This window comes from Amphiura filiformis, chromosome 1, assembly GCF_039555335.1.
Source record: "Amphiura filiformis chromosome 1, Afil_fr2py, whole genome shotgun sequence".
NCBI classification, from domain to species: Eukaryota; Metazoa; Echinodermata; class Ophiuroidea; order Amphilepidida; family Amphiuridae; genus Amphiura; species Amphiura filiformis.
Window position 1 is genome coordinate 67,294,974 of NC_092628.1, and position 14,871 is coordinate 67,309,844.

Genomic DNA, 14,871 nt, shown 5'->3' on the forward strand with positions numbered 1-14,871 from the left:
AGTGACTTTCATCACATACTTTTGAACTGTTTTCCTAACACTTCTGTGGGTTCCAGAATTGGCAATTTCTGGCCATCAAACTTTGCCTGAGTGTTTTTGTGCAAATCGGTAGTTTGGCTCATTTTCAATAACTCATTGAACTGTGCATAAAAGCATGTGCACAGTCTAGACAGTGATTTTCATCACTTGTTCCAGTGCACTTTTGTTTGTGATGATCCCTGTCAGTGTTCGAAATAAGAAAATAGCATCATAACAAAATAAATTGATGGCATGATTTACACACAGTTTATCACTCGCAACAAGTTTAATTTAAGTTTAAGCTAGTTCGCAACACAAACTTTGAAAAACAGGCAAAACAGACATGTCATTGGGTTGGGGGCATTCCTTTACTTTAGGGTTTTTTATTTTTACATGTAATAGCTGCCTTCTGCACTGGTTAGGGTTAGTGTTATAACACTGTACTTCCACAAGGCAGCTATAACATGTAAGAATAAAAAACCCTAAACGCCGGGTTGGGTTCCCTGTAACTAGGTATGCTAGGTGAATTCAAATTTGCCATCAAACTGCATCAATTTACATATCAAATTAAAGCCCTTGAGTAAAGAAAGCCAAAACTGAAAACATTTTTGTCATAGCACTTTCCGTAACAAAGTTACATCTTGTCAAAGATTGACTTTCATCAAAAAAGATTCTGCTAGCAAAATTCCCCAAAAGCGGCATTTAGGGGTGTTTCTAGATCTTAGTCTCATGGCGATAGCAGCTTTTTTTAATGGAACTGCTATCAAAATCCCTCTAAAATTCCATGTGCGACTTGATTATCACCATAAAAAATCATATATTTGGGTCAAGTGAAGTATAGAAAACATATTTATCCTTCACCAACCTATTCTCGAAAAAAATTCAAATTTCTATGTAAATATGCATTGTGTTTGGGCCCCGGTCTCGGCGAATTTCGCTGACTAGCAAATGTGTTAAGGGGGCGCAGCACTAATTCAGCGCCCCATAGGATAACGTGTGATTTCGGCCTACTTCAAGCGCCATTTCTGGCGTCCCTGCAATACCTGGTAAAACAAATCTGGTATCAAATTAAAGCTCTGTTCCTGTAGATTCCAAAACTTTTGTCGGCATATATCGATGACCATTGACTTTTTTTCGCTAATTTGCGGTGCAAAAAAAGAGCTAAAAATATACTAAACTCACCACTCACATTTCAAAATCGGGTTTCTCTTAATCCGCCACAGAGAATTGCTTTTGAGATCAATTGTCCAGTTTTTATCTGCATGTTATCATTAAAGACACTTGTCGAATTCATATGAGCCGATATTGAGTGATTTAAAGTGAACATGTCGGTAGATATGGTCCCTACAATCTCATATTCACTATGGACTATATTAGCCGAATTTCGTTGTTACATAAGGCCAAGGAAAGTCGATTTTGAGTTTCCCGTCACCCGCCCTCACTTCATTTTCTGACCCTCACTTGAATTCATTATTGTGATTTTCCAAAAACTACTGATAAAAACGGGTTATATTTGTAAAAAAAATTATGAATATCCCTTTATTGTTTGTGGAAAAATCAAAATTAAAACATACATTTTGCTGTCAACCTTGCAGACTCTTTTTCATATACTTTTGAATCTCATTTGGGCTAAACATTTATCTTCAAGTGAGTGAGCGGCAAATAACAACACATTTTACATGCATGTTGGTCATATAATGAAAGGCAGAAAAATAATGAATAATGAATAATGAAAAAGTTACCTCACTTGTTTTCAGAAATTATGTGACGGGAAACTCAAAATTGACTGTTAGGGGCCTAAAATGCGGAGTGATTTAGTGTTGCGCCCTCTTAACTAAGGTTTGCCTGGGATACCTACTGTAACGTGTAATAGTTCGCAAGGCAAACTTAAAAAAACCGGGCAAAACAGACGTGTCATTTATCGGTATGACATTTCCGTTATTGATGCTGCCCTATTTTAAGTTTGCACAGAAGAGGCATCTCAGTTTGAGTGCATCGATTGTCAGTAAATTACACATATACTCACTCTAAATTGTTCATCAAACTAATCCTGTGTTCCTTATGAAAAGAACCATATGCTGCATTGCATGTACAATCACCAAAAAAGATGAAAACGCATCTAAAAAATTGATGCGTGCAAGCTTACGGCCCTAAAATCAAAGTCATAAAACAGCGTAAACAGAGTGGCGTCATCGCTTTGCCAGTCAGAGCCAATGACATAGCGCTGACATGTACCACGTGACACCTGATCATGTGATATTTCATATTTACGGGAATAAAAGTTTAACTTGTATTGGAATTGTGTGCTCTGGAAACCTATTTTTTTCTGGATTCATAATGGAGTATTAATTACAATTTCAAACATGAATGTTTTAGGTAAGAAGTACAACATTAACAACCCGTGTAATTAATATTATGACAAACATGCAGATATTTAAGCTTCTGGAGCCTTGTACTGTTTATTAATTGCTCCATTGAAATTACGTTGCACTCGCTTTCTGCATACAGATCAACCCATACCGTACTAGCAGAGCTAAGTACGGTATGGGTTCCTCGTACTAAACGTGTAATAAGTTTAAGCTTACTTACCGATGAGAGGTAACGACATGGACTTGGCCAAACCTTTCGTCAGATCATACACATACAATGTTACTGGTGTGCCTGCCATTTTGATGAGTAGATATATTTGAGTTTGCACCACTTCAATACTTCACTTCAGCTACTCTAGAATGTTCAGTAATTGATGAAAACATGTACAGCATGACAAGCATTTCCACATCTCAGGTGAATTTTGCGGAGTAATAACAATGGTACCTAGCTTTCTAAAGAAAAAGTCAAACCATTTAAAACCAATATTATAGCATATAATTGAAAAATTAAATTGATAGGCTTTCAAAACTACTTATAATTATGAAATAAATGCTAAATAATTTTTAAATAAAATAAATATAAATTTTAAAAAGATGCAAAATACTTTTTACTTAGCTAGAGGGTACATTTTATGCTTGCCTGAAATATTAAAAGAGGGCGCTATTTAACAGCGAAAGAAAATGAAAATGCAGGCAATGCAGGACCTGGAAAATGAGAAGCTTCAGTGCAAAGCCGGACGTGAACTTGGCCATGATTTAAGGCCGTGTAAAATTAATATTTTGGTTCTCGTCCCCTCCCGCCTCAATTTCTGGGATTTGTCAGATTTTTTTTTTTTTTTAGATTTTTCAATTTTTTAAGACTTTGGAATGATTTATGAAATCTTCATAGGCCTACATATAAATAAGTTTATTAGAGAACAAGCATCACTTCCAAGTCTTTTTGTGGTTCTCTAGGGGTTTATCCCTCAGAATCTAAAAAAAAAAAAAAAAAAAAGGGCCTCATTGTTTCCTCGAGCACTGTTGGAGAAGACCGAAAACTACTGACAATGCTAATCATTACATTGAAAAAAAAAAAAACACTAACCTCCCTCCCTCATCAATTCACGAAAATCCTCTGGACGAGAACCAAAACATTAATTTTATACGGCCTAACCCGGGGGGGGGGGGTCACTCTCACTCAAAAGTGCTACCCACCTGCGTCAGACCACCTCTGAAATGCACCTTAATGGCGAATTTTCACATAACCAAATTGCACCCTTAACGGCGAAACACATGCAAAATCCTACCCTAAACCAACCGTATGATCAGCGTAGAACATGCAAAAACCATAGCTAACCATAAATGGCGTCAACTGAGAAATATCTCATTTATACCCAAAGTGGTGTAAACAGAAAAATGAGCTAATTTGATACCCAAGTTGTCTTTTTGATGTTGCAGACCTAGATACTAAAGGAAACATGCACAAAGGTAACAAGAATATATTAAAAAGCGGCGATTTTTATCAAATAACTCACTCAAACACTACTAGGCCTAGTATAACTAACCCTAAACGTCTCTATAGGATTTGGCTGAAAAGGGACCCCTAAATGGCGATGCCTTCTGAAAAAGGGGCAATTCCCACTTGGTCCAATCCCATTTGGTCCAATCCCACTTAGGCCAATCCATTGGTCCAAATCCCACTTGGGCCAGTCCCAGTTAGGCCATGTCCCACTTACGTCCATGTCCCACTAAGGCCATAGGTCATTCCCACTAGGGCCATGTCCCACTTAGGTCATTCCCACTAGGGCCATGTCCCACTTAGGCCATGTCCCACGGCCATGTCCCACTAGGTCCATGTCCCACTAGGGCCATGTCCCACTTAGGCCATTGCCCACTAGGGTCATGTCCTCACTTCTTTGTGCCATGTAGGCCTAGCGCCTATATAAATTGAATTTCAAGTAATTTTGTATGTCTTCATTTTATATTATTATAAATATTTTTTCTTAAATGTGATAATTGATTCTATTTGGTCATTTTACTGATGGGCAAAAGAAATAAATTTTTTGTTTGGCTAAATACCAAAGACCCGGTACCCCAATAAAAATTGGATGTAAAATGTGGACCCCCTCCATATACTCTCTAGCATACAACAAAAATGTTTACTTCACCTCTCTAAAAATATGCTTTTGTGGGTTTGAACATGCGTTAAACATGAAAAAGTGGTCTCTTTATAATTATTCTGGGGAGGGGGATATCTTAAAAGTGACAGGTATGTGCCTACCGGAGTCGGGAAGTATGGCCTATTGTTGTTTAAAAAAATGGGATTGTTATAAAAAAATCTAGAGGTGATCATTTGGTACAACATTTTGAAAAAAGGGTCATTGGGTACACAATTTTTGAAAAATACATTGTCACGTCATCTGATAGAAAATTTCCCAATTTTGCCGAGGCACATACCCGCCTTGGATAATTGTACTCCGAAAGTGTAACTTTTTATCTGAGGAAGAACGGGTTTTGAAGGCAAAATGGCAAACACAAAAAAAGGGATTTATAGTTCAGTGTTTTTCATCTCAAAACAAATTATTAAGTTACACAAATAATTTATTGTGTAACAAGGTCAGATAAGTAACATAATTATTATTAAGACATTAAAGGCATGCGTTTTCATTGCTCAAGTGTATTTAACCGAAATGTGGCATTTATCAAATTCAAAACCTAGGACTTGATGAGACAAAAATAATGTTGAATGATTCATTAAAAGTTTTGTGTTATACTGTTTACGAGCTTTCTATGATACGTTCTAATATTTGAGTGACTATAATGAGTTTTTGCCAGTTTAATTCGGGCAAAAGCGGGGTTTTTGCCACTTTACCAGCAAAAATCTCCTTACTTTGTCCTACTGCTTCTTTCTCTTTTCCTTCCTCTGTCTATTCTTCTCCCCCCTTCATTAGCCTTATTCCTCCTCTTCTTTCTTCCTTATCTCCTTTTCCCTTTCTGTTCTTCTAAATCTTGTCATCTTTTCATGTTCATGTAGGCCTATGTATTGGTCCGAATGGGACATGGCCTAAGTGAGATATGGCCCTAGTGGAACATGGACCTAGTGGGACATAGCCCTAGTGGGACATGGACCTAGTGGGACACGGCCCTAGTGGGACATGGCCCTAGTGGGACATGGACCAAGTGGGACATGGACCAAGTGGGACATGGCCCTAGTGGGACATGGCCCCAGTGGGACATGCATGCCCTGAGTGGGATTGGACCAAATGGGATTGGTCCAAGTGGGAACTGGACCAAGTGGGAATGGACCAAGTGGGATTGGACCAAATGGGATTGGACTAAGTGGGATTGGACCAAATGGGATTGGACCAAGTGGGAACTTAAACCGTTTTTCACCACACTGCGTCGTCGACGTCTTTTTGAAAAAGGGGTACTTTTTGTGGTTTATTGCGGGAGGTGGGACAGAAACAAGTATGGCGGTATGTCTAGGGGGGGCTGGGATGAATGGGAAACGGGCTTAGGTCCGGGGCACTTTTCTCACAGTCTTTCAATTTTGTCGGGGACACTCTATCTCCTACCCACCACTGGCTACGCTACTTTATACTGGTAGGCCTATAACGGAGCATCGTTTAGAGCCTCGGAAAAACTGCAGGATCAAAAGCTTGCGCCACAATTGCAAAGAATGCGATGCACATTAAAAAGGAATAGAGGAACCGCACATGTTAAACTAATAATATTGAAAAATAGCAAAACCTTTAGGGGCGAGTTCACATTATTTTTGGAAATTCAACCCCCCCCATTAACAAACTGGCTGGGGCTGGGGCGGACGCCCCAAAAAGCTCCAAAAGTCCCATTTGCGAGCCGTCTAGCGAGCGAAAAAAAAAGGGTTTTAGCCTTTTTCAGATCAAAAAAGGTCCAAATTTTGATGAAAAAAAGAGTCAAAATCAGCCCCCTCCCCCAACATAATTGCATTGATAATCGCGTACGATCCTGGGTCCTATGTGGTGACTATATATAATGGCAGTAGCACATGTCAAGAGCTGCATGAGATCTCAACACTTTCAAGTCTAAATCGGGTGACGTCTGGCAGTCCCAAGTCCAACTTTTTTGCATCATGGAATCCTATCATGGTCAAAGTCATGTGACATGCATAGTTCAAAAAACCGGCAGACATGCCGATATGTAAACAAATTTGTAGGGAAACCTGCCTAAAATGTAAGAAATGTACATGTACACGCCTGTTTTCTGCAGAAAATAAGAGGCATAATACAGTAATTCATCTCAATTTTCATCCGGAATTAAATTCGGCATCAAATAACCTATAGCAGATTAGACATCGGGCTGGAGCAGACATGGGGGATTCGGAGCGTTCGGTTCGTTTCTGCAGGGAGGATTATGAAGATATAGATTCACTGGTTGAGCGAAGTGAAAAGGCGAATACAGGCAAACCAGTCAAGCTACAAAGGCAGGTGAGCAATAATAGCTAATAATGTAACATTTCTGATTGAAATCCATCTCTAATTTTTGGATTTGATACAAATTCTCTGCAAAAAATGATGAGCAGACTATACCCCTGAACCTGAGACTATTCCAGCCATCGAATTCCTTTTTGCATTTATCTTTATTATTGCTGGCTTGATTCTGTATTTCCCATTTGTTTACTTCAAGAAGGAATTACCATATATGGGTAAGTACAAATAGTAAACAACACTATAACAACAATCACGCCTAATTTATGGCAATCAACATTTCTGAGTGGGAATCCAGCTTTATGGCAATATGAACACGTTTTTATAAAGGTGTACTGGCCGCAAACATGTCAGCATTCTCTGCAAGATGATACTGAGTTTCATGCTGGTGCTAATGCCTAGATATACCTTATCATAAAAGAAAATGAAATGCACTTTTCTTCAGGTGTCATAACACTTTAGATTGAGTAAGTATCTGGCATTATTTTAAAGTAACTAAGTACTGTGAACACAATAGAACATAATTTCTCTTATTCTTTACAGATAAAATTACCACTTTCCTTCAACTGTTCCTTGAAGTTGCACCATCTGGTTACAACATTGATCCAAAAGATGACCATAGTCATGATAAAGAAAAGACAATCAAATCTGCCGCCACTTACACTGCCTTGTATCACTAGTAATTGAATCCGAGCTATATAGACATAAGTAGAGGGCTCTCTTCCAGTCAAACAGCAGTGTCATATTTGGAATGTACCCAACACAGCTGAAGTTCCAAACCAAAGCACCCATGAAATTACCAGTGAATATTATGTCCTTATTTGTCATGAACATACCTGCCAAGGGATTTGTAATTGACTTTTTTTTTTATATCATTGCACATGATAAACCTGACTTTCAATTGATGTCACATGTATAGTTGTTTTAAATTATATTAAATACAGAGCAAAATAGTCATAGACACATTATAATTATCACTTTTTGTATGAATATTCTTATTTTTTGTTGTCACAATAGATCACATAGTTCACAATAGAAACACAAATTTAATACAATGTGGGCACACAAACAAGTAATTGAGTTGTACAATATACTTACATAAGGTACAATACCAAATAGTCATACCAACTTTTGCCAATTCTAATATCATTACTCAGTCATTATATTATGTAATACATGATTGATAGTATCCATGTGGTAATTTCCCAAGTAGAATTAGCAGGAATAAAGACAATGACTTCATTTAACCATGGAGAGCTGCACGCATTTACATACAAAACATAATTGCTGCTCCTTGTTGTATCATGTTTTGTGGAGATCTGTCAGTTCCATGTGGTTTTACACCAAGATCTGTGACCATATTCATTAAGAACATTAAGGGTTTCCCTTACAGTGTCACACATAAATGAAACTGTTACACACTGTTTGCCCAAATGATCAGTGTGTTTACAACTGGATATAAAACAATTACATTTTACTCAAAATGGTTATCTGATTTTTCAAATGATTAAATTTTGACACAGGTTCCCCACAAGGGAGACTGTGAAGGGAAAACCTCAAGTTAGTGCAGGGCAATTATTTTACCACTGCAACTTTGTAAGGGAAATCCTTGGAAATGGTATACTTCAGTGAATACAGACACTGGAACCAAACCGAGTAAAACTGTAAGGCACTGTCTACAACATTTGGCTATTTGGTGACAGAATCTTAAATCTATCTGATTCTGTGCAGAAATTCCGATCCTAACAGGATCAACTATAGCTGCTGGCAGAGATCAACTTGTAATGTTACGCATGATGTTAGGACATAAGCAAGGCATGATTGGTTGATGACCTGCACAGTACCTGCATATTCGGTCCAATTTGACAAGACATCAGATGCAACATTTATAGTTTATCTCTGCCGGCGACTATAGTCTACATCATTTACCTGGGTGGACACAAAGTAGAACTATTGGTCCCCTTGGATCCACTTTGATATGGATCAAACTCGGACATCCCAATATTTATATGTGTAAACCACCATGTGCATTTAAGCAGTCTTGGAATTGACATGCAGCTGGTAAAATCAAGGGCAAAATTACAAACAATATCAAGTGTTACATTCTTCATATCCCACTATGGCAACATTTCACACAGACTTACCATCAATCTTACATTTGATTTATCACATGTAAAACATTATTATATCAAATATGAGATGGATCCAAAGTCTTTATGAAAACATGGCAATCATAAATGACCCAGATATTATTTCTCACAGAATATAAATCACAATCCAAGAGCGTAACTATACCCAAAATTCCCATTTAAAGTGGATCCATTGACATCCCTGTTAATCACAATCTCTCTATCAATCAATCAATGTTCATTTATGTAGGGTCAACATGATTTATGTCAGCAAATGTCACATAGGAAATACTTTTGAGATTATTTAGTTATTTGTTCTCATCATGCCAGCAAGTTTGTTTATGTTGCATTATGAAATAGGTAAAATAACTGAAATTCCATGGATATTGGTAATACCAAATTATTAGAGATATGTTCTAAAAATTTTGTACAAACTTGCCTTGAAACATAAATCGGACAAATGGCAACTAACCAGTTTGAATATTTTCTTTTCCGTGTGTGTAACACAGAGCACCAAAATAACTTTCAATTACAGATACCTTGGTAAATAAAATTGATATGCACCATACTCAAATATACACATTCTTCCTTTCTTAATTGCATAGTTGCATATAAGTTTATCACAATTATGAACAATACCAAACTAAAAACATTCCATATCTTGAATTTAAATTGCATTATGCTGAATACAAAATATATAGGATATAGTGTGTGGGGAAAATAACACTTAGTACAAATGTGGATCCTTGACAGTCCAGGATAACAGGTCGCTCATCATTCAATTAATTATTCATTGCAGTTTATGTACTAAATCGTTCATATAATGTGCAGTTTGGTCTCATAAAACATGTTTCCTAGTTCCACACTTATTGACTGCCCATTATTTTAAAGAAAACATGTTGTTTTACCCAGTCAATACACCGGCTGTTATAGTGTCTTGTCTCAAGCTGAGAGTAACGATAGCATGTTTTGAATTTTTTATACCATTCTCATAAAAACTGATGTACATACAGGGTGTCCCTGAAAATTGCTACATGTAGACATGGGAAATAAATTTAACTTCCTTTGAAATACATCACTAAATTCCTTGTATTACACAATCTATGCAGCCTTTTAGTACTCACATACAGTGAGCACCAGTATACCTGATATTCTTCCCCAGGTACAAACTAAAACAAAAGTCCTATAATTAAAATAAAAACAAATTGCATTTGATGCATTTTAAATGTATAGTATTTTGAAATGTTTACTGCTTATTTGTCAGGAAAGATGTATTAAGGGCTTCGATAGCAACGTTTGCACAGTATTTTGGGGGGACCTGAGAGCACATCAGACACATCAAATTACATTCTGAATACGAGGAATGTCCTTCTGATAGCAATAATTTTATGGCAAGTGATTAAAAATTGATATTGAACAGATTGAAGATATACATGAAATTTCATTAAAGAAAACTTTATGTGTATCTTCAATACGAAAGGTTAAAAATTTCAGTTGATGCTCGGCTTTTCATCCCAGCTACATACACTTTAAGTACATTAAATTTTTAATAATGTTCATAAATTTTGTATTATATCGAGAATTTCACAAAATTATTTGATATGAGAAGGACATTCTTTGTATTCAGAATACAATTTAGGGTGTCTAGTGTGTTCTCAGGTCCCACAAAAAATACTGTGGAAAGTTGAGTGGCAGACCCCTTAAAGCAATTAATTTAATCAAAATATAACCTTATCAATGGTGGGAGCTACTGTTCAAGAAACAAACATGTTGCATAACCAAATTAATTTAGCATCATACTGGGGTAAAACAGTTTCAACAATTTCTAGGTATTCAATTAAACTTTGATCACCAACACTACCACTGAAATGATTCAAAATCTACAATTTGGGTAACAATAATTATTTTCAATCAATTACTATCATTAATTTATACATGTCACATGACCTATACACAACAGAAATATTTCCAGGCATATAAAATTCATGATAGTTTGGCAGTGTGCAAAAATTAATACAGAGAGTAAAAAAACCAGATTCACAGCAGTAAACCTTGTACTGGGTTGCTCATTTCCTCTCCAGGTAATTAAAGAGTGAATTCATGACTTCATCAAAAATACATATCATTACAACACAAATATTACCTAAAAACATACAGAGCTGTTATTTTACTGTTCAACATATTTAAAACAGATGCTGATTTCAATGTTTGTTAATATTTTTGGTAAGTGTTTAGAAACAAAGTGTTTTGATGAAGTGTCTAAAAACACTATGTTTTACAAAACTTCAGATGAACATTGTATAATAATCCCAAACATGTTAAACAAAATAAAGCATGCTCAGTGCAATATACCTGAATCTAGAAATAACTGCCTCTAACCATGGCAGTATTACAGCCTTTGAATAAGTCGCGGGAGGATGGCATATTTGCATTCAGTGGCATATTATGCAGGGGGAAGGGAGAAAATTGGCAAAGCAATGGATGGCTTCTACAGAAGAATGTTAAGATCAGCACTTAATGTGAGCTGGAAAATGCATATAACCAGTAAGGAATTGTATGGAGACATTCCACCTGTAACCTCGAAAATCAGCACAAGACGGCTACAGTTTGCAGGACACTGTAAGAGAGCCAAAGGGAGGATTACATCTGATCTGGTTACATGGAAGCCCACACAAGGAAAAAGAACCAAAGGCCGTCCCATGAAGACCTTTGTGGACCTGCTTCAACAAGACACAGGATACACAGTGGCAGAAATTGAGACCAGCATGCATGACAGGCGGTAATGGCGAGCCATCGTTGATGCCCGACAGCAAGAGTCGATGGAGTAAGAGTAAGTAAGGGAGGCAGGATACCTCTCAGATGGGTCTGAACTACCAAAACTGCTGTGTGCAGCTACATTTTGGCCCATCAACACCAAAATAGTGTGAAACTGCAATAAATTGTTCACACTCTGCTTGCACATGACATGCCATGCACAATTGTTTTGGCAAAGTTTTTGGAGTAGGTTAGCCAAATTCTTTTAGCCGTTATATTACGTGAAATTGAGATGTTTTTTCATGTTGGTTAATTTGTACATGTATACATTATGCACATGTCTACCCGTCAGCTTGTTAATTCAAATTGGCTGAGTGTCACTTTGCTAGGTATTCTAATAACATTTTGCAGGTTTCTCCTCTCCAAGATAAAGGGCATTGTATGAAAAATCAAGAGTGTGCCTATCATGCAGATTCCGAACATGAGTTTTTATATATCTGTTTGAACCCCGTATACAGCAAATTGGCAGGGTACAGCAAGGATACATTTACATGGGTATTTACTCGGAGTCTGTGATCAATTACCATCATGAGAATTGTATGCAATCAAACAAACTTCTGAAATATGCAGCTGGGGAGGGGTTATGGTATAACCACAGACTATAACACACACTATTTTCCAACAGTCAAAGTTCCAAAGTCGCATAGTCATGAGGGCCTATCGTTCATGTCTAACAATCATGCCAGTGTTGCCTGTCTTTGCATATATGTGATAGAGCATTGCATGTCTTTATCCCAAAGACCGTAAAAAATTCAGTTTCATCTGTCGCTCTTCATGAAACGATCGACCATAACTGCTGATGGTCTATTTTAAATGGGACTGTCAACCTTGTATTTTCGCTAGCCTCGAACGTCACGTGTCCTATACCGCCTGCGATCGACCCTCATTATTGGGTGATGCTGAGACTTTGACTGTTTGGAGTTCATCCGTGTCTCTTTAGTCTATGGGTATAACATTATTAGCTTGAATTTTTCTTTGTCAGTATTTACCACGATAATGACATCACCCATTGGTTTTGAGTGTGCAAGTTTGTCAACTTCATTTGTCTTTATTAGAAATTCTAGGGTCCACTGCAAGAACACATGTGAGCATTCAATTCCTATGTAAAATAAGGATAATACCTCAAATATTTCTGATAACAAATATTGATGTTGACTGAAGTTCACACACACAACCTATGGGTCATGTCTAGCACATGGGTGATTTACTTCAAAGAAAAAAATCGCCAAAAAATAAATTGTGCTTCTAGGACTCAGGGCTGGAAAAAATCTTTCCCTGGAAGATGATCAAAATTTCCCTTCAGAAAGACAAATTTCCCTCCAAATTCTTATGTATTTCTTTGTTTAAGGACCTTAGGTTCCCTCCCAAATTTCCCGGGAAGCTTTCCACATTTTTCCAGGCCTGTCTACGAGCATGCATGTCTCGTACAAATTGCTGAAGCCTAACAATCTGTATAGACCTTACAAAAAGGGCACTTCTATGACTTAATATGACAATACTGGTCAATGTCAATCACATCATTCAACATGCTACAATCATTTCAAATAAAGTGTGGCTAACTTGTAATGTATATTATACCCATCACATACATCTAGCGTACACTGTTTTGAGCAGTGCACAGGCCAGTTGCACACCTATGTATTACTGTTATGGAGCTACATGTATACTGAGCGTTCCACAATGGCCACAATTTACTTAAAAAGACTGTAGTACAATAATTATTGCTGTTTGCTGATGTATACATAACCAATCCCTTTTTGTCTGACACGACCACAAGATTAAAATTACCATATTTAAATTCTACATAGAAATATCAAATTGTATTATGTAGCAAAACACACCACCATTCATTCTTTACTTCATCAAGTTTGGTAGTGACATAGGTGCTTATTTCACTGTTTCAAGTATCCAATCATGGGCTATTACTGTGCAAAGCGTATATACACACATGCAAGGGCTGTTTGTGGGCACACTTGCGCGACACCACCACATAAAAAGCAGACATCAATACCAAACTTGTGGTGAAACAAAGTATAGGACAGCACTTGTTCTGACCTGCTTGAATGAATTCACTTGTTATAATATGGGACATGGGAACAGGAAACTTCCTGATCACACATTGTAATATTGTTTATTCCACACAGACAGGCTTTTATAATGCCACAGTAAATCATGCACAACTCAACACCTGTAGATTTTGAATTGCTGCCACAAATATTTTGCACTTGATTCATAGATTGATTTGTTCGGGTTTTGACAACCTTGGATATTCCGAGAAAGCCTCTTCTAACATTTATTTACATTGGGATCCATTTGAACCCCGGGACAGGTTGGGAAAAGTCAAGGGTCAACACCCTACTCCTTTCAAAACTGACTATGAGCTACGTGTACAGGTATGGCTCTTCTGTACATGGGACCGACGGCTTAATGTCCCCTCCGAAGGACAGAATTCTCTCATGGTTCATTTACCTAACTCTAAATGCACTACAGCGAGAGGGAAATCTACAGATGTTGCCAATAAAATTCGGACTTTTTCCCCCCCAAGTCAATTACCCCAGCAAGTTTTCCACCACCGGGAATCCAACCTGGGTCCTCATGTACTGGAAGCTGGAAACAAGCCTTGAAATTCGTTTTTCAAGGGTACTCATTTTCATGGCCAGTGAGAAAGTGTTCAAACACTAATAAGTAATATATATCAAAGAATGCTTTAAAATTGAAGGGCACCAAGGCCAAGTTTACGGCCACCAGAAGCCATGGCCTTGGTGGCATCCCTGAATTTTGAGGCCTGGCGAGAGCTCTAACCACTGTGCCATGCTCTCCCCCTTTGTTAATGTATAAAGAGTGATATGATCAGCCATTGGGAAACCAATATTTTCCAACCTGTTTCTACCTGCTAATCAAGGACTTCAGTATCAGACATGGAGGAAATTTGTTGAGGTATTCAAGTCCTTGCCAACAGCATTAGGGCAACAAATGAAAATAAACAGTATGTCACATTATGTTTCAAATTATAACTACTAGCCCCAATAATCTGCATGAGTTGCACACATGAAACATTTACTTATAAATGCATTCAAAACAAAACAATTTTCTTCA

The 14,871-nt window shown here is 37.4% G+C and overlaps 1 protein-coding gene across 2 annotated transcripts in view; it reads right to left on the minus strand.

The window, feature by feature from the left end:
- LOC140151554 (uncharacterized) overlaps positions 1-2,816 on the minus strand; it is a 38,312-nt gene extending 35,496 nt beyond the window's left edge. Inside the window, exon 1 of one of the 2 annotated variants that reach the window (XM_072173943.1) lies at positions 2,608-2,816. In XM_072173943.1, the coding sequence (XP_072030044.1) occupies positions 2,608-2,686 (79 nt within the window). In that variant the 5' untranslated portion in view covers positions 2,687-2,816. The remainder of the gene's footprint in view (positions 1-2,607) is intronic. The other variant, XM_072173951.1, reaches the window with a different exon arrangement.
- Between the last annotated feature and the right edge of the window lie 12,055 nt (positions 2,817-14,871).